Here is a 21,447-nt window from a genome sequence, read left to right as displayed (position 1 = left end):
TCCAGTGCTTTCTAACATGAATCATGAGGCTTGGTACTCTGATCTACAAAATCAAATTTCAGGGTTTTTGTAGGTCATGTATTATATACATTCTGTGCTGACATTATTTAGAAATCATATAATTTCATATGTATTTTACCTACATACACATATTATCAGATAGCATAAAACTTTATACATAATTTACATGCATACATATATTATTTAGAAAGGACAGATAACACAAACCTAGTTTATAGCAGAGGATTTATTTCTAGTGTTTCTAGGGTTTTATGCTAGCAGCAATATTTATAGCAGCAAGAAGTACTTTGTTCTTGATTTTAAATTAAATACACAGCATTTGTAATTTTAGAAGTTATTGTTATTCACTGGTCAAAGTGGCTACATTTTTGTGCTGTCAAGGCCGGGCCCATTGAGTATGTAACCAGATAACCAAATATATCCATGGGTGCATTATTTATTTTTAACACTTTAAAAGTTTGTGAAGTATAAGATCACAAATTTGGGCTGAAAACAGTTTAATTTTTACAAAGTAAAGGCAAGGATCCTATTTTCACATTCAAAATCTATGGTTCCCCAGATACCACTAATTTATTCTTAAGAGTATATCCTTTAGAATGAAGATATATTCTCAACACTAATTGAAGGGATACATAAAAGGAGCTATTATTCAGTCTTGTCTGAAGGAGAGTGAGTGTACAACTGCTTATATTAAAGCTCTCAGCCCAATGCTGTTGTGATACTAGTACCTCCCCTTATTCATTAAATTTGTTGGGTTTTTAGACTCATATTGCCTAAGATTAGCTTTTTATATTCTCATTTAAAGATATTTATAGGAAATAGCTTCCATCCCACATTTTTGTTAACTACATTAATGTAATAAAATAGTGTAAGATTTGTGTCACTTAAACATTAGTGTCTTATAAAATATTTTCTATGTTAAGTTTCCCCATAATGGTGGTAATTATTTGTCTTGCCTGTAAATATCCTTTCAATCACATTTCCCAGTATTCTTCCTGGTTTTTAAGATTACTTAAATAGATAGGCTGTCCATTCCTTTACAGATATTCAGTGTTAGCAAAATTTTATGTGTTCCATCAGAAATTCGATGATATAAAGACAAGGTTTTTTTTTTCTGTATTTTACATAGCACTGGAGCTCTTTAAATTGTCTCTGGGGGGTTCTTTGATGTCTAGACAGTTTAAATTATGCCTGCTCTCCTGCCTCCAAATTCCACCCCTGTTCTGCTTCAGGAGTTGTGGGAAATGAAAACAAATCTGAAAGGTTCCATATCCTTATGTTCCATGGGGAAAGCTCCAATAAGTAGAGTAAGCTGTATATCCATCCTGGCAGGTGTATAGGAAAGGGCGTGGTTATAAGGGATGAAAGAAAAAAAAAACTGGAAGAAAATATTGCCCTGCTTTGTTATTTCTTATTGCATTTATCAAATGGAAATACATGTGTGCAATGAACAAAGTAGAAACGTTATAGACATATTGGGGAAGCAACCCAGAACCTTGTAGTCTAACATCCTATTTCCCCTCCCAACCTTCCATTGGCGCCAAATGTAAAACTTTATTCTAGTTCCTGAACATTGCTCCATTTAGTGAAATATTAAAATAAATTCTGTTTTATGCAAGAAAACTAACTTTCTTTTTCCTTTTTTCTTTGTTTTCTTTTCATAAATCTGGATATCATGATTCCTCCAATTCATCATATTAGGAAGTAAGTAGCTCATGGAATTACTGGTACATTTTGTCAAAATGATTTTTATTAATATATATGTAATATTTTGTTACAGAACTTTAATTTTGCATTCCAGCTGAGGGGTTGACTTTTGCATTAACTTTAACAAGCATGTTTTTGATGAAATTGAAAAGAAATATTACATAGATGATCATGATTCTGAGGAAACAGATTGAAAACATATTTATTTTATCTCTTTTCATAGTCAAAGTTAAATATTTTAAATATAGAGTTTTACTTGATAATTCTTCTTTTATTAATATATAAAATAGAATTATATAAATAAAGCTATTATTTATTCCTGCTACCTAACAGTTAATAACCATGCTGTTTTCATGAAAAGAAGTCCAAGTTTTCTAGTCTATGGAATTGAGAAAATAGAACAATATGATTTAACAATATACTCATACTCAAAAGAGCTTATTGTCTGTATGAAGCTGGGTACTTTGCACATTTGTGGACAGTAACCACGCCATCAAACCACTGCTTACCAGGCAATATATCCTATACAAATAAATGTATCTAAGAAAATATAAAGGATGCTGGGTTTGTTCAGTAATTTTACTTGCCTTTAAATCTGTACCCCCCCTTGAAATATTTTAAATCTGAATTCTTGGAATTTAGTTCATGAGGAACTTAGGAATCAAGGACAGGAAGAGCATTGTGGGGTTTCAAGTTAGGTGAGAAATTCTCTTAAGTTATACTTTTAAAATCTGAATTGTGCCATTTTCATGTATTTGATTCTATATTACTTATTGTGTTAACATCTTCTTGCCAATTTCCTTCAGAAAGTCTTTATCTTTGACAGTTTTACTAATTTAAAGCTCCAGAAATCTGGCATAACCATTGGCAGCTTTCGTCTGAAGAGTGTACTATAGAAATACATATTTTGCAGTGCTCATTATAACATGCATGGCATTATTTAGCTGTAACTCATAGACATGTTTGGGACTTGAATATATTTTACTTCATAGGTATGCCTGGACCCACTTAAATATGAGCAATTATCTTTTGTGAGGGAAAATAATGAAAGGAGGTCTGTTAGCTCCAGAAACGTCAGGAGGAAAAATGTTGCAAGAGCACGTGACGCTATTACCTCGTGTATGTCAGTGATTCAACTGCATTGTTCTATGACCAAATTTACATTGGGAATCTTGTTTTCTGTCAAATGCAATGGAATCACATTTATGCATTGGCACAGAGAAGCCCCTTCCTAAAATAATAGAGGATTCATATTTCTCTAATTCTTCTATGCCTTATGGCCAGAATGCATATGAGAGGAGGCTAACCATTGTGTACATTCTGGCAACTTAGCAAATGTGTCTGTTTCATATTCCTGGTAAATTTTCGTAGTAAGCAAGGGAGTTGATAATCTTGGCTTTTAGGAAACTTTAGTAGCACAAAATTATGTTTTGACACAGAAATTCAAAGTTTGAAAGCTCAGTATCTTCACAGGATACATAAAAGGATACAGATATCCCAGAATGTTTTGGTTTTAACAGTCTATAAATAGAGCATGAGGAGAGGGGCACAGCTTCTCATCAACATTGATTAGACCAACTACTAACCTTTTAGCATATAATGAAATAAAAGGAATGTGGAAATATAATTAAATCAAACCAATAATTGTAAAATATTGCAAAAATATTAGTGTGTAAGCAAAGCACAAAAATGGTCTGAGATTTACCCCAATAAATGCGTATGGATTGTGTGTTTCATAATCATTTTTGCAAGGATATGAATGCAATCCAACAAAGTTTGTACATATGTGCTCTGATAGTTTCAGTCATTAGTTTAATGGAGGTTTCTTTTAAATACTTATTTCACAATTCATTTACTTGCTTTTTCACTGCAGAGCATTACTGTCGGGACACAACTCCCAGGCACACCATAGAAGCTATAACAGACAGTGAATATAGGTGTAGATTTTTATTTTACCATGTGAGAAATGCTGTCCTGTGAGTAGCCTGAAGATTTATAATTTCAAATCAGTTATCCCCTGGTTTCTTCTTATTCTTTTGTTGCCTTTCAACCTTTGAGATGGAACTGCCCTTGAACTTCTTTTCCTGTCCATTCAAGTGCAACCTCCAAGTCATCTGTAGTATTTAAACCCAGGGCTTCAGAGCATTGTTTTATAAAATCTTAACACCACATGAAAAGTTTGAGCTTCAGTTCCTTTCATACACAGTGTTGGTTGCTTTATAAATAAAAGCAAAATTTCAATTTGAGAGACTTTTTGCCTAAAGCCTGTAAAACAGATGCATCTGATTAACTGTGGCAAAGATGAACCCCTGCCCCCGTTATTGTGATGTAGATGTTTTTGAAGATGGGAGGATATTATTAAAAGGCATGTAGAAGGTCTTTTTTTTTTTTAAAGAGGCAGACATTGCATCTGAGCTTCCCTCATCTTGCACTTTTATTTCCTAGTGGAACCTCTCCGTTAGCCTGTTTGAATGCCATGCTTCACACTAACACTCGGATAGGGGATGGAACATTCTTCAAGGTACCAGGGAAGTCAGGCCTCTATGCCCTCAAAGTAAGTTGAATTTTCTGCACATTCTATGTACTTTTATTATTTATCCTGCATTTTTCAAACATATGGAAGTCAACAAAATTAGATTTGAGAGATGTGTTGAATAACCTTTTACATTTTACATGTTTTCAAATGTCATCAGAATGACTTCATATTAAAAATAAACAATGATATATTTAATTAAGGAAAGATTAGCTGTGCTTCTAGAGTAATGGAAAATAGTGATGACTTCCTTAAAAATTTGTGGTTATTTAAAATTTATGGGAGGAGTGTCATGGGTCATTAGCCAGGAGATCACACTTGTTGTAAACTCTTGATTTCATGACTGTCATTTGATGTACTGGCTTTGCACCTGTGAGATTTGCTGTCTTCTGGAAAAAAAATCCATCCTTTCTGCTTAAATATGGAGTGATTTTACTTGATTCCTCATTTGACAGCAAATTACTACCTCAAGAAAGTTTTTTCAAATAACAGAGTCACAATTATTTTTGTGGAATTATTTTAGTGAACAGCTAATTCCTTTTAAGAATGGGAATTAAAATCTGAAAAGCAGAATTCCAGATGACAACAGCTTATGATGTATCATAATAAATTGTCGTTTTATAACTTAGAAGAAGTACTACTTAGATAAATGCCAAAGTAATCATTATTTAATATTTATGTCTTTTGATATTATGGTTTTAATGTCAAAACTTATGTCTGACAGAGAAAATAGGAATTGTCTCCAGGCTACATCATGTTCTTACCAGTATGTGTCTTTCAGAAAATAACATGGACTCATCATTTTTTAAAGATGGTTTATTGAAATATCTAGGTACTTAATTTGCTGATCAAAATTCTGAGTTGTTAATTCATTGTTTTACACCAGGAAGAACAACATACAAAAAGTGTAAACTATATATATCAAAAAGAAATTTTCTTATTTGTATAGGTTGTATAAAGTTGTTCCCCCAGCCCTCCCAAAATATCAACAAAACAATATCTCTTATTTTTTCTTCTTTCCACCTAAAATGTAGTTGGGGAAAAGAGGTTCAGTGGAAGGGAGTTGCTGAGGGGATCAAAAAACAGGAGGGGATTATGATCAAAATCATTATATACATATATAAACTTGTCAATAAAAGTAAATTTTATAAAGTAAATTGGTATTGAAATTATGTATCACTTGTACCGCTCATAAAAATTTAGATTTCTGGGAGGATTTTATGTTCCTTATGCAAGTAAATCATCATGTTTTTTATACAACTAATATAGAAAGAGGAGTCGTCATGCCCAGAGGAGGAAACACTGGATCTAGTCTGTGACACAGAACTGGATGGCACTGAGATGGCAGAGGCCAGTGCCAAAGGAGAGGAAAATGGGGGTAAGTGTTTCCAGCTTCAGCGTCTATGCCCTCACTCCCAAAACGTAGGTACATTGCTCATTAGGTCAAATGTTTGCTGTGTAACAACGAGGATCTGCATTCAGATCCTTGGTGTCCACATAAAAGCTGGGCTTGGTGATACAAAGACTGGTCATGGTGGTCATGTATGTAATCCCAGAGTTGAAATTGCATTCCTTGGCAGAGACAGGGAATTCCTAGGACTTGCTAATTATCTAGTCTAGCCTAATTGATGTGCCTAGCCCAGTGAGAGTCCCTATATCAAAACATAAGTTAGAGTGTGACTGAAGAAGAATTGCAATGTATGCCTCTGGCCACAAGTATGTTAAACACATGGGCAATCACACTCATAGGAACACACATACACAAACAAGTAAATAGATAAATAAAATGAAACTGATACCTAATCTTAGTAAGTAGCTAACAAAATTTCCTACCATTACAGATAGAATTTCTGGTATATTTTATCATTTATTAAGATTTATTATCCATGCATTTTATTTTAAAAGGTTAACATCTAGGAAAAGCATTCAATTCTTTGCTTTCTTGACTTTTTAAAATCAGTGTCTATTTCCCTGAATAATTTTCTGGAGTGTTACTGCATCATATATTTCTCTCACAAAGTGAAAGAGAATTCTTAATAGGGTTCCTTATAGAGGATGTATCTAACAACTTTATTACTGTAGATGGACTAAGCATGTTAGTGTGATTTTTTTAAATTGATTTGCTGCTTTTATTAAGTAGAAATTTTGTATGGACACATCATGTGTTAGTACCATCATTTCCCTCCTCCCTGTCCCCATTCTGATGAGGACCCTTCCCAGTGGGATTGCTGGTATTCCTCCTGGTGTAATGGGAAATGAGATGTGAGAGCATCAGTCAGTCATTGTAAGGTGTGTGTGGGGGGGGGCAAGCCTCTGGATATTCCGTCCTCTGTGACTCTTGCAGTCTTTCCACCCCCTCTTCTGAAAAATCCCCAGAGCCATGGCAGGTGTGTTTTAAGTCTACTTTAGTATTAAGCTCTCAGCAGGTTCTGGATTTCTGCTTCAGTACATTTTGAGTTCCCTCAGTGTCTGTCTCCATCACCAGGCACTAGTTGTCAGGTTCATCATTGAAGCAGCGCTCTTGCTCATCTCAGCAGGTCCTCTGTGATTTCCCCTGGGCCTTGGCTGATTGTGAGGGATGGTTTATCTCCTCAGTTCTGGCTGCCTTTAAAAAAGAAAAAGATTCTCCAATGGAAAATGAGATCAGCCTAGGTTGAAGGGGATGTATATTGTTAATTAAGAGAGATTTTGATGGGTTGTAACCTCTCTTTTGGCTAAAGCCTAGTGGGAGCTTCTAGTGGGAGTCAATGATTGTGGTCTCCGTAGGATTCTGATTTATTTGCTGCTTTTTACAAGCTTTGTTTCTTGGTTCCCCCTTTCTGAATTATGCTTGTAGTTTTTTTTTTTTGTTTTTTTTTTTTCAGAAACAAACCATATCAGATGTTTTCATGTTTCATGTTGAGGGCTTTTGAAAAATGAGGGACCCTTCAGAATACTATGTGAACATTTCTTCACCTCTGAATTTTCCCTGCTCTCTTGTTTTTGAGTTTCTCAGTGCAGCTGCATAGGGGTTCTTCAGGGATGCATAGCTTTGTACTGCAATATTTTTTCCTACAGAACCTGCTGTGCTCACTTTCATTCAGCCACTGATTTTAACCAGTGGTCACAGATCATGATTTGGGAGGAAGATTATGTAATTAAAATCTATGACAGTGAATTCGTAAGAATCAGTACATTATCTGTAAACAAACAAATCTTAGGTCCTTGCAGAAATATCCTATTTTACTTATAACCCAAAGGTATTAATTTCATGAATAGTCATAGGAGACACCCTGCCCATTCCACATGTTGACTGAACACCCCTGCCTTTAAAATGTCATGCTTTCTGATAATGTCCCAGAAGGGTTATATAGCTTCATTGCTACCTTAGCTGCAGCCAAGCCTGTGAACTTATGGAAAAACACAGATTCTTGTCTTATTGAAAGCAATGCACACTCATTTATAGATTTTTATCAGCCTTCACTTAACTTTTATATTTCTATCCTTTTTGATATCTCCGGTTGTATTGTGCTTTTGCTTTGGCAAAAGCAGGAAACATAGCAATTTCAGCCTTTAGAGCATCCAAAAATATAAAATATAATCTTCAATCTCAGCAGTCTGAAGAAGTGTCCTTCTCAGATCATTCTCGATGTTGTGCTACATGCATGTGCAAGTACACATGCTTTCTCCTATCTCTTGTCCCTTTCTTAATGTGTATATTGAGATTCTTCCATGAGCCAATTCTTATCAGTATTGCTATTCTTATAAATAGATACCCAAAGCAAAACTAGTTGAAATTATACTCGTTGTCAGACAATATGCAATGCAAATATACAAAACTTTTAGTTCATTCAGTGGTAGCAGTGGAAATGATATGACTCGAGACATGATTAATAGTAGAATTGGAGTGAGGATTTATGCTTAAAATGGCCTTAATGAAGTGGAACAACAAGTACTTAATGGTTGAGATTTCTAAGTAGAAGAAACAGCAATTAGAAAGACGTTGAGGTAGCAGCATATCTAGAATGTTTCACAAACAGCAAGAAGTTGATGAGTAAGGGAGATTTTGGTAAGATACAAAGTCAGAGAAGTTATAGGAGCCAGATAATACAGTATCTTGAAATATCCATATGTTATATTGGTCAAGATTACAGGGATTTAAGGTAGAAAGGCAGAAATATTAGGATAATTGTCTACTAATAGGAAAATTCTAGTTAAGGAAAGTGAATGGTTAAGTATAGATAGGTGCTGGGAAGAAGAAAGTGGGAAACATTAGTGTATTTCAGTAGAAGTGGAAGTAGGTACATACATATGCATGGAGAGAGGCTCTTAGAAGGTGTGTACATACATATACATGAAATGAGCTCATAGAAGATGTGTATATACATGTACATGAAGAAGGACTCATAGAATGTGTGTATATACGTGTACACGGAGAAGCAGTCATAGGAGGTGTGGGTATACATATATATGGAAAAGCAGTCATAGAAGGTGTATATATGCATATACATGGAGAGGGGCTCATAGAAGGTGTGTACAAGCATGTACATAGAGAGGGACTCATAGAATATGTGTGCATCATGAACATGGAGAGGACTACTACAATGTATGTACATGTATTTTCATAGAGAGTGTGTTATAGAAGCTGTGCATATACATGTACATGGAGAGAGGATCATAGAAGGTGTGTATGTGCTTGTATATGGAGAGGGGATCTTAGAAGGTGAGAACTTAATTGTACATGGAGCAGAGATCATGGAAGATATGGACATGCATGTACATGGAGAGAGGCTCATAGAAAGTGAGTACATGTATGTACATAGAGAGGGGCTTATAGAAGGCATGCACATGCATGTATATGGATAGTGGTTCATAGAACGTGTAAGTACATATATATAGTGTAGGGTTCATAGAAGTTTGGTTTTCTTTACTTTTCTCTGTGAAACCAGAAATCAGTCCATTAGTTAGGATATAGTAGGTACTTTTCTATAATTAAGGAGGAGAAAAAATGTTTCATAGGCTTTTAAAATATTTAACTCAAATGACTCCTAAGATTATTAACACTAAATTTAGTATAAGTCAGAATGGTTGTTTTCCAAGCACTCTTCAAGACCACTTACATATGCACAGTTATATGTGATTGCAGCTAAAGTTTTGCTGAATGTGATTTATGAAGCTAGGTAGGAATAAAGGAATTAAAGGTATATGAAATGGAGAAGGAGGAGATTCCAAAGCGTTTTATGGTAGCGATTGATATGAGTGTGAGGGGTTGATGTGAAAAGAAAGAATTGTTAAATTTGGTGTTTTAGAAAATGAGAAACACAAGGATGTGAGAATGTATGAATTTTGGTTAGCATGAAATTCATTTCTGGAGCAAGATAAAAGAAGGGCCTCGGTTTAAGGCCATCATGAATAGCTAGGCATTATGTGCACTATTGAGTTGCCTGGATGGAGAGCCATGTTCCAACTTACTTAGCTTAGTGCCATGATGGGGTGGGTGTACCTGGAGGAAACATTAGCTTGTGTTTGAACACAGGTGTACAAAGTAATGGTGGCTGTGGTATATGATATAACAATCAACTCCTACCAAATCCGATATCCAGATACCCAGTGGCCCCCAACACCTCATCACTGAAGCAGACCAAAAATGAACCCAACATGGCTCAGGGAAATTTTGCGGAAGAGGGGACGGAAAGAATGTCAGAGCCACATGTTGGATCATTATAAGCAGAGACATTTCTCCTACCCATAACTGTGGGCTAATTCCACAATGCATGACCCATATACCTCAACAAGGAGGGGCTAAGGAGAAGGGGTAGAAGTTGGATGAGCCTAACAATGGTACCAACTTGACTGTATTCACTGAGTGCAAAACTGATTAATAAAAAATAATAAATTATATAAAATAAAGAAAAACATAAAATCTTCATGAATATTGAAAGGAGAGGGGAGACTCACACTTCTTCCCAGATACCAGTGCCTACTATGTAAAAGCTGAAAAGTTGGTTGGAGGGGACTTATCCTTGCTGTTTTTGCCTGTCAGTTACCACAATAATTTATTGGTTCACTAAGTTGGACTGGGACATAGCCTTTTACTGGCCTATTGGCATCCTCACTGTCTTGAGTGAATACATGCTAACTTTTAAAACTTAATTAAATTTTGCATGTGTGTATGAGTCATATACATGTGTATGTGTGGGTATCTGTTTGCATACATATGCGTGCACATTTGTGTGTATGCATGTGCATGCATGCTTGTCTTTGTATGTGTGTGGTCCAAAAGTTGAGGTCAAATATTTTCCTCGATTGCTTTCTAACCTTATTTTTTTGAACCTGGAGTTTGCTAATTCAGGGAGCTTACCAGTTTAGTTCGATTTTGTTCACTTACAACCAAGAGATCTACTGAGAGACTGTTTCTGCCTTTTCAGTGGTGGGATTACAGATGGGCTTCCATACCACTTTAGCTTTTTGTGGGTACTGAGGATCTGAACCCAGGTCCTGATGTTCATGTAGCAAGCAGTTTACCCAGTGAGCCTTCTCCCTAGCTCTGAAATGATGTTTTTGAAGTCTCGTCAGGAAAAGCACACAGCAGTGAAATGAGACACAAAGCTGGAGGCATTTAAGGGGAACAGAGGCGGAATGGTCAGAAGGAATGGTGAGGAGACCATTGGTTGCCTAGCCCATTTCTAGACCCAGTGGTGCATGAAGAATGAAGGAAAGGACAAACGCTCCCACCCAGCTATGTCTGTGGTGTTGGTGTGTATGGGAACCATCTAGTATTTGTGGACCATGAAGTGAAGGAGTTGTTCAAAGACATGTGAAGGTTGTAGGAGATTTAGCTAATTACTAAGCCTGAATTTCAGGGAAGAGAGAGGTCTTTAGTAATTGATCAAGGGGAGCAGATAGGATAAGAGCATTCATCCAATAATTAAGCCACAAAGGGGAAAAGCAAATTCCCTTCCTTTGACAGGTGAACAGGTACTTCACAGAGTAATTTAGACCCACACATACCTCGGTAATGTGACCTAATTAGATTTCCTGGCCTCTCTTTTGAAGTTGCATTAGAGAAATTGCTATGGTGAAAATCACTGAAAGAATAGTAAATAGCTTATTTCCTTAAGTATTTCTTGGCTTTCCCACTTTAGTATCTTATTGCAAAACACAGTTGCATCTTGCAGGACAAGCATATTTCCTGTCTGCATAAGTACATTTACTTCTGTGTGTAGCCCATTAACCTGCCCTCAGAGTACTTTTTTTTTCAAACTTACATAGGGAAAATCTACTGAGTGCTATGTTCAGCCTTTGTAAACTTTATTCTTCACAACATTCCTATGATATAGGTGATAGTTATAGATTCTCTTATTTTATTTGGGTACAAATGAGGTAACCATATTAGCTTTAATATGTTACCCCAGATATTTGTGTATGTAATACCAACATCAGGCTTTAACTATTCTGACATTCTGCATAGGACCACAGTGAAGAATTATCAGCTGGTAATCTAGATAAAGTTGTCTTCTCAACATTAGCCTAATGCATTCTGATCATCTACTTGAGAGTTTAATAAAGGAGAACCCTTGGTTTACCAAAGGAGTGAGTGGGACACCACATGATTATTTACAAGTCAGTTCCAAATTCCAGGAAACTGAACTGCTTTAGGGGATCTCCTGGCTTCTTCTCTAATGCAAGTTCAAACATGAGGTTCCCATGAATATAGTCATACTTCTTACAGCTGTACAAATACATTTTGAAAATCTGATCAGGGTGAGGACTAAAAGATCATTTTCCACATGTGTGAATGTGGGTGTGAGGGTGAAGAGGGAGAGAAAAGCAATGAAAGAGGAGTAGGGGAGGGGCCTACTATCTGTTCCTGTCTATAGTCACCCTCTCCTATTCTTCCTTGGAGGTGAAAGATTGGGAAGTATTGAGGTAAATAAAACCATTAATTGGTAAGATATCCTTAATACAATTGAAAGAACCCACCTCTGCAATCATAGTTATAGCAAAGTAAGGAAGATTAATTGCCATTTTTTATACCACTAGGGAGATAGGCAGAGAAGTAGAGGGAGAGCAAAATATTTTGCAAAAACTTATCTCATGGTTGAGATGTTGGCAGCTGCTTGTCCACCACTGTCACAGTCCTATGGTAGATTTCAGTGCCTGTTAAACAGATTCTTTGCAAACAAGACTGTTTTATGTTATTTTATTTTAAAGTTTGGTTGTAAAAAATTACAGTGTGAGAAACAGTGCTATTATAAATTATTGAGTTTATGAGACACTGAACTATGCATATGTTTCTTTGACTTCTGAATAGCCTCTCAAGTTTATAAGAATTGGCATATAGTTGAGAAACTAAACTATTTTTTTTTAGTTGAGCTCTAGAGATTGAAGAGTGATTTAGTGAATCACTTGATATATCTTTGTTGACAGCCCATGACCAGTTATGCCCATAGAAGTATAGATTGATGTCACCAAAAGAAAATATTACAGATTTTATGGTCTATTTTAGTCAGAGATTTATGAGTGTTTTGTCTGCATTGTTTTCTGAACATCATACATACGTATATCATGAGTTTCCTTATGTATTAAGTTGACTTACCACATATTGCCGTTTTGCAGAGCCCATATATCTGAAATGATACATCAGAGGGCCATCCTCACCCTCTACTGAGACATTGTGGTTAATGTGAAAGAGTTTACCTTTTAGTGGCCATAATATATTTCATGTTTAATATCTACAGAAACTATCCTTTTTTATGAGGAAACCAGAGAATCTACAATTTTCCTTCACAGAGATCAAAAAAGTTCTGCTTGTTATTAACCCTAATGGTTTTCAGAAAGGAAACAGCACTCAAGGAAGGGAATTAGTATTTTTAAAAGTCTCTATTAAAAAAAAAAAAAAAACATGGAGCAGGCGAGAACACACAGTCTGTGATTTAGACCTTAGATCCCGGGGAAAATAATGATTTCAACATTTCAAGAATTTTATATGGTCCTTTTTTCATTATTCTTTATGGCCAGTTTTATAAGTGGGTTTCTGATTGTGTGATTCTTGGCAGAGTTGTGTTAACTTAATGAAACATTATTCAGCTCACTTTTTGTTTTCATTGGCTCAGAAACCATAGTTTGAGGAGTTTCTTTATCTGAAGTGAAAAGTGCTTGAAGGTGGCCTGCAAGTATGGATAAATCTCTGTTGAGACCTCAATTACAGATGGAGCAGAAGCTTTGTGGAGAAAGTAAGGACTGTTGAATAAAGGCTCTAGCCTGCAGAATGAACTGTTACACAGAGCTTTATGTAATATATTCACACAGAGAGGGGAAGTAGAGGAGGAAGGGCAAGTTGAACGGGCAGGGGAAGGGACAAGAAAGGGGAATAATGGAATTGCCAAGGGACTGATTTGAGCAACTTTAGGTGTTGTCCACTGTATTAGTTACTCTCTGCTATGACAAAAATGTCTGACAAAAGCAACTTAAAAGGAAAGAAGGATTTATTTTGGCTCAAATTTTGAGGGGGTCAGGGGCGGAGACACAGTCCAACAAAGATGGCACTTGGTGGTGGTTGCATAAAAGGATGGCCAGATTTATCCACAGTCAGGAGGCAGCAGGAGGTAAATGGTGGTGCTCAGCTCAGTTGCTTCTTTTTCTCCTTGTAATTCAGTCCAGAACTTCAGCTCACCTGGTGGTCTAGCCCAACTTCAGGGTGAGTCTTCCTTCCTCAGTTAACCCTCTCTGGAGTTGTTCTACCTCATAGACATGCTGAGAAGAACACTAAGGTATTTCTAAATCCACTCAGACTGAGAGTGAAGATTAAGTATTGTGTCACTTATTTGGTTACTTTCCTTGGGGTCTTATTTGACTGCTGACCATGAATGCCCTAGTGTAGTCTTAACACAGTGTTTGTACACCCTGCGCTTGAGGGAGGTATTGTGCAGTGGTGTTGGCACACTGAAATGATTGTGAAGGGAGAAAAGGCAGTATGGACACTGTCCACTGGACATCTATCCCTTCTTAAGCCCCGGACAAGAATGTGTATTAGTGACTTCACTCATTGCTGTGATGCAGTACCTGACAAAGGGAATTAAAGGAAGGATGGGTTCATTTTGGCTCACAGTTTGAGGACGGTGCAGTACAGCATGATGGGAACATATGGCAGCAGGAACTTGAGCCTGCTGATAACATTACACCTGCAGCAAGAAGGAGAGACTTCCTTTCTCCTTTTTATGTAGTCCAGGACTCTTAGCCCATGGAATGGTGGTCCTCCCACTTCAATTAACTTAATGTAGAAACTCCCTCACAGAAAAACCCAAGGTTTGTTTCCACTGTGATTCTGAATTCCATCTGATTGACAAAATTAACAACCACACTGTGGCAAGGAAATTTTTTCCATGTCTATATCAGGTTGCCTGATTCTCTTGGGGTAAACAAATTTATCTTTTGTTCAACAGTTCTACATTTCAGACAGTAGCTTTGTGAGCTAGTGGAGACACCTGCTCTACTTTGGTGGGCCAGAGAAAGTAAATTATGTGAAAAGTGTGATGTTTTAACTACACATGGAAAGAAGTACAGAGAAAAGAGTACTCTTCAGAGAAATGACTATTGGCAGGATATAAAGCTTCCTCTGCCCACTCTTTCCCATTTCCCTTTCTTTCATCCCTGCCCACAGATTTCAGAGTTCATGAGAAATACAAGAAATTTCTAGTGTGTTTTTGCAAAAACAGCCAATTTAGTGGGACTTTTTACTATTAACATGTCCAGGACATAGAAATCTCATAGTCTGTTTGTATTTGGCCCTTTGTGCTTTTGATAACCATTATAGTGAAGAGGGTTTTACTTATCTAGAAATCTTTTATGCTTTTAATTAAACAAAATTTCCTTCTTTTTTCCCCTGGCCCATGATGAGCAACAGCTGGTCACCATTTAGTTACCACCCCATTCGTCTTCTACAAATGACTTACTCTATTTCAAACATTACTTAAAGATATTACTTTTCATCTCATTTATCCATCAAGGACCTCTTTTTTTCACATTTTCCTCTTGAACTATGAACTTTGGTCCTCTATAAATGGGTTTAGTGAGTTTTAACAGCCCAGCATCACAGAGAAAAAGAGTTTTCTTTTTAAGTGCAGATAAAGGGCTCCATTTAAATAGCTTCCTACCTTTTCTTGTGTTACAAGAGAATTATTTTATATTACAGAAATGAAGATGAGAGAATATGATCTCATAAAAAAACAAACTCCTCAAATAAAAATAAAATTAACCAATAATAAAATTAATTTAAAGATATTCCCCCAAGTACCCATCTTAACTATCCAATGCTCTGTTTGATTTATATTGTCTGTGATTTATAATGGGAACAAACACCCATGTTCTTTGAAAGCAGTCTGTTTCAATGATGGCAGGTAATCCATTTTCTCTGTCATTGAAATGAGCCATGTAACCATTTCTCACATGCCATCTGAATACCTTACCTGACATCTTATATGCTGATGTATGAAGTGATCAGTATTAATGCCTCTAAATGAAGTGCTTATTCTTGATGTATACAAACATTTTGCTGTTGTCATTTCTTCCTGTTTTTTTTTTTTCTTTTTCATTTCCTGGGTGTATGGCTCTATTTCTATGTTCCAGGAAACTAATGCAGCAATGGATGATCATGGGAATTACGCCATTATAAAAGAAATAACCTGTAATAATTTTTACTCCAGCAATCTGAGAACTATATCTTTGCTGGTTCCATGACAGGAAGGGGTTAGCAATTGTAGGTGATAACTTTTCTTTATTTACCTTTATGGCTAAAAATATTCCACTACATGTATATATTACATTTTCTTTATCAGTTCCTCTATTATTTGATACCTTAGTTGGTTTCATGACTTAGCTGTTATGAATAGTGCTGCAATAAACATTGATGTTCAAGAATCACATTTTAGGATATGCTCTACTTATTACATATTTATCCTTTTAGTTTGACATTTCTCACTTGGTCTACTGTGTCTGAAGGGATGTTTTAGTGGCTATCCAGAGATTTTCATATGACTACAGGTTGTCCTGTAGCTATGTCTTCTTAGTATAAAATTTGCTTTCTAGTTACTTTTAGAGGCTCTGTGTCCTGTCCAGTATAAACCCAAGTATTTTTGAGTCACTTGTTGGCATTGTAGCAACTTTAATTGCATTGTATAATTATACATTATATAACAAAGGCCATATATTATATAATAATTATGTAGAAATTCATATATATATATAATTATTTTTCCTGGAAACCTCTTAAATGTGATAACTTCACAAGGCTATTGAAGCAGGTTATATTTCAGTTTTATTGGGTATTTTTTATTTGCAGATTATGTTATAATATTGAGACTCCTTATTTCTTGACAGTTTTTAGGGAAGATTGTTATTTTATTATCTTATTGTTAATATTTTTCTCCATCCAGTTTTCCTTGGCATATCACATATATTGTGGTTTTCATTTTAATGCAACAAGAAAAATTGCTTAAGCCCAAGTCATTGTACCTACCTTGGCATGGGGAAAGTTTTAGAAAGGATATCTCTCAATAGGCTGAGTCAAAAAAGATTAAGAATTATCTTTCTCTGAAAGAAGTGAAGTCCAGGAAAAACTTAATTGGGGTCAAATGAGTTTCCTTTTCCTTTTAAATTCATTTTTTATATTTTTGACATGGATTTTGTTTCTGTCTCTATCCAGAATTTCTACTGTGCACAATTTCAGATGCAATCACTATCCCTAAAACATATCAAAATCCAAACAAGTCCATTGGGATGGTTACCATGGCCAATTTTCATGAATTATATCCTACTGATCTTCCAGAATAAAGTATAGTTATCACCAGTGTGTTTCCACAAACATCATTTTCCTCAAAATTAAAGGTTCTACATTGCTCTTCTTTAAAAAAGATATTCTTACGAACCTCATCACTATAAAATTGCACCTTGGACATTTTTCAGATGTTTACTGGCCATTTGTACATCATCTTTTGAGAACTGTCTGTGGATTCAACTAGAGATTATCATATTGAGTGAATTAAGTTAGATTTAGGAAGACAGACCTCACTTTTTTTTTCTCATCAATTCTAGCTTTTCTTAATAAATAAAAAGTCATGTGACAGCAGTAGAAGTCTAGGAGAATGAAGGGAACTAAGAATAGTGGAGAGAGCACGTAGGTTGGGGGAAATATGGTCATGGTATCATACATGCTTGGATAAAAATATCCTTATGAAACTCATGACTATATACATTTAATGTAATAAAAAGAAGTTCCTTTTTGCTCACTGGTTCCCTTTCTGCATTTTATGTGCTTGACATGAAGAAAAATTCTTGGCATAGGATTGGGAAGGCTTCTTAGAAATTCCATGCCTTGTAAGCATAAGAAGCTGAGTTACCTCCCCAGTATCCATGTAAAACATGTAGAGACATGGTGGAGCTTGTCTGTAATTCCAGTGGTGGGAGAAGATTTCTGGAACTCAGTCCAGCTGAATTAGTGAGCTCTAGGCCAATGAGAAACTCTTTCTTGAAAAAGGGTGGACTTTGTTCCTGAGGAGGATACCTGAGATTGCCTTCTGGTCCCACATGCATGTACATGCATGTGCACACATATGTACATACAAATATGCACACACATACTTTTAAAAAGTGCTCGGTAATGGTGAACACTAGTAACCCCACTAAACAGGGTCCTCAGTGGAATGAAGTGGAGGGGAAGGGATATAATAGAAGGAGGGGAGGGCAATGGGCCCAACATATGATTTGTCTATACAACAAAGTTTTAATAAGTTTTTTAAAGTGTTCAATAAAATATGCATAATTTAATTAATGATTCATATGTGAACAGTTAAGACCCAACTTGCTTCGAAAGTGTTGCTGAATTCTAATCACTTGTTACAGTGTTATACCCAGTTCTTTGATATAATGTTTTATTAGTAAAAACTTCCTTAAGCTTACAATATTATCAGTGTCATTTCTGGGTACCATCTACTTTGGTCAGAAAATTGAAAGATAATTCGGAGGAAAACTGATCACAATGAAAATGGTAAAATAAATCACTCTTTTCTGCTTCTATTTGATGTTTGAACAGCAGGTCTCTCCAGTAACCTGTTGCCTGTGGTCTGGCTTAGAGGGAAATACAGATTTGCAGTAAAAACACCAGTTTTCCGGTGGCTGCATGTCCATATCCTAGTGAAAGCTGCGAGTTCGCTTCCCCACTGTTCCTGACTTTTTAGCATAACGATTTTTTAAGTTTTGATTTAAAATTTTTATGTATGTTTTCTTATATAAACTCACAAAACTGACTTTTCTCCTAAAATAAGATAATGAATATGGAAAGGATAGTAGAGAAATAATCTGTAACTACTAGCAACTCATGGAAAACCCAGCTGACGTGTATTGACAACTGTGTGCTTTGCCCCACATTTTCCCTAACTGACCTTAGGATATCTATGTATTTATATCTGTATAAGCATATAGTATGTATATGTACATATAATTTTAATTGTGAGTGGTTTTTGCTATACCTGCCAGTAAATTAGTAGTCAATTAGGTTGGAAGACTATTGCTTTCTGCTCACTAACATTTAACTTTATATATGAGTACTATAAGTGACATTTGATAGTTCAATAGCATGTACAATATGTATAATAATGTATATATGAATACTACATATATGTATATATACTATATATGCATATTTATGCATTTCTATATGTAATATATGTATTCATTTTAAATTTTTCAAAAGGATCATTTCTTCCAATTTCCAAACCCTTTGTGTCTACTTTGAGATAATAAAAATAATAATGATTCATTTTGTTGTTAAAAGCAGTAATTGAAAGTTGTATATTTTAAAAAACTATGCAATTGACTAAATTTAATGAAACACATACTTTATAAATTTAATGAAAATCAAATTAAGAAACTTAAACCTAGTAAATATCTACTACACTGGCCACCCTGAGACCATCTTTGTGTGTAGGCAGTCACTGAGTTGCTGAGCCTGTGGCCCCTCAGGCAGATACAGACACTGGTATATCAGGGACAGTTACAGATTGATCCACTAGGTTCCAGGAAAGCATACATAGGGAAGAAGCAAGTCTTCCCAAGGACAGTTGAAGCTTTTTGGTAAGCTATCTGAGTTTAATCCTCCAATAAAAGTTTGCAGAAGAATATGTGGGAGAGGCATGGGCAGAGCAAGTGCAGCAGACACAGTGGGAGATGTGTTCAGGAAGCACTTGCCAGGTCAGACTAGAGGTAGGGGGATTAAGAAGGCCTGCAAACTATGTTACTGGAATATAGGCAGATAATGGTAACATTCTAATTTATCCCTTTATGTCTTGAGTTAAAGATCAGTTTTTTGTGTGTGAGAGAGAAAGAGGCAGAGAGAGAGAGAAAGAAAGGAAGAGAGAATAGGCTTGCCAGGGCTTTCAGCTGCTACAAATGAACTCCAGACATGTGTGCCTCCTTGTACATTTGTGTCACTGTGCATCTGGCTTTCATGGGACCTGGAGATTCGAACATAAGTTCTTAGGCTTTCAGGCAAGGACCTTAACCGCTAAGCCACCTCTCCAACCTGAAGATCACATTTTAATTGTGGGTGCTCTCTGGTGCCAGTCAACTAGGACGGAAGACGACTGCTTTCTTCTCACTAGCATTTAACTTTAAATCTATGTGCTGTAAGTGACATTTGATATTTCAATAGCATGTTCAAGTTGAAAGATGGACGAGTTAAAAAGTGGAGAGAGGGGACAAGTTGGATGCAGAAAAAGAGATGATAATATACAGTTTTCCTGTGAGGGACCAGTGTCTTATAGTTGCCTACCCACTTAATCTGTACCCAGGTATTTCAAAGTGAGTAAGGATTTGGTAGCTTGAGTGAGAGTGTGGTAGAAGAGAGGCAAGGTTAGAATTTGAAAATTAGCACTGGCTACACTTTGGATTGCTTAATATGGGGAGGCAAGCAAAAAGCAATGGTATTTTGTACGTTTCAAAAAATACTGAGTTCAAGGGCTGGAGAGATGGCTTAGCAGTTAAGCGCTTTCCTGTGAAGCCTAAGGACCCCATTTCGAGGCTCGTTTCCCCAAGACCCACGTTAGCCAGATGCACAAGGGGGTGCATGCGTCTGGAGTTCGTTTGCAGTGGCTAGAAGCCCTGGTGCGGCCATTCCCTCTCTATCTGTCTCTTTCTCTCCCTCTCTCTCTGTCACTTTCAAATAATTAAATAAAAATGAACTAGTATACACACACACACACACACACACACATACACACACACACACACACATATACAAAAAAAATAATGAGTTCAAGGGAAAACCGGTGTTATCACTAATGTTTCTTCATTTTTAAATCTGTCTACCCATGAGAGTGGCAGGCTGCCTCATGAAGCTTTCAGATATAAAATCTTGACTAATTCTTTGGTCATACCAATATCCATTAACAAATAGCTCCTATTATGCTTAGAATACCCAAAAGATAACAGGTTCAAAGTTATATGTTAAGGGTTGATACTTCGTAGATAAAACATCTGTCCTAATTCTTCAGTTTCATACCTCCTGTTGTATTTTATTTACAGGGGATTTCCCCAACCCATATTTTAATATTAATTTATCTTTGGCTTATATTTCAGAAGCCATATTCAGTCTTGTAGATAAATATCTAGGCAATTTTATAAAATATTCTCTTAATTATTTATTGTAGCTATTACTAAGATAACTGCAAAAATAAGACCAAAAGTTAAAAATTTTATGTTTTTTTCTGAATATGAATATGCATGACCTTACATAATCTGTTTACTCAGAAATCAAATATTTTTTTAACCACTTTATGTCATATACTTGACAAGAGTGAATAAAGAAACTCAAAAATATATGTGAAAGGTCTATATTAGTATGTTAAATCAATGTGTATATATTTTGGACCAATGCTTGGAGACCATTTTCTTTCTTGAATTTTCCCTTAAAATAATATATAGTTTCAAGACATGTAATTAATAAATTTTATTTTCTAATAAATTTCACCTATCCTTAAGGTTCTGTAATTATTTTGTCAGGAGCAAATTTATTTTAAATTATTTTATTAGGGAAAAATTGCTTGACCCAAAGAACTCTGTCAGGATTAATTGGGGTGTTGGAAGAGAAGAGGTATGATGACTGCAGTACATGAATATTTATGGTGTTCCATTGCATCTATAAGGAGGGCAAG

At 35.8% G+C, this 21,447-nt stretch overlaps 1 protein-coding gene across 3 annotated transcripts in view; it reads left to right on the top strand.

The window, feature by feature from the left end:
* Asxl3 (ASXL transcriptional regulator 3) overlaps positions 1–21,447 on the top strand; it is a 205,191-nt gene that overhangs the window by 59,431 nt on the left and 124,313 nt on the right. For all 3 annotated transcript variants that reach the window (XM_045135319.1, XM_045135320.1, XM_045135321.1), the window contains 2 exons: positions 4,174–4,282; positions 5,531–5,639. In XM_045135319.1, coding sequence (XP_044991254.1) covers positions 4,174–4,282; positions 5,531–5,639 — 218 coding nt within the window. The remainder of the gene's footprint in view (positions 1–4,173; positions 4,283–5,530; positions 5,640–21,447) is intronic.

Source organism: Jaculus jaculus, chromosome 15 (genome assembly GCF_020740685.1).
Source record: "Jaculus jaculus isolate mJacJac1 chromosome 15, mJacJac1.mat.Y.cur, whole genome shotgun sequence".
NCBI classification, from domain to species: domain Eukaryota; kingdom Metazoa; phylum Chordata; class Mammalia; order Rodentia; family Dipodidae; genus Jaculus; species Jaculus jaculus.
Note: the sequence above shows the minus strand (reverse complement) of the source record. Positions and strands in the feature narration are given on the sequence as shown.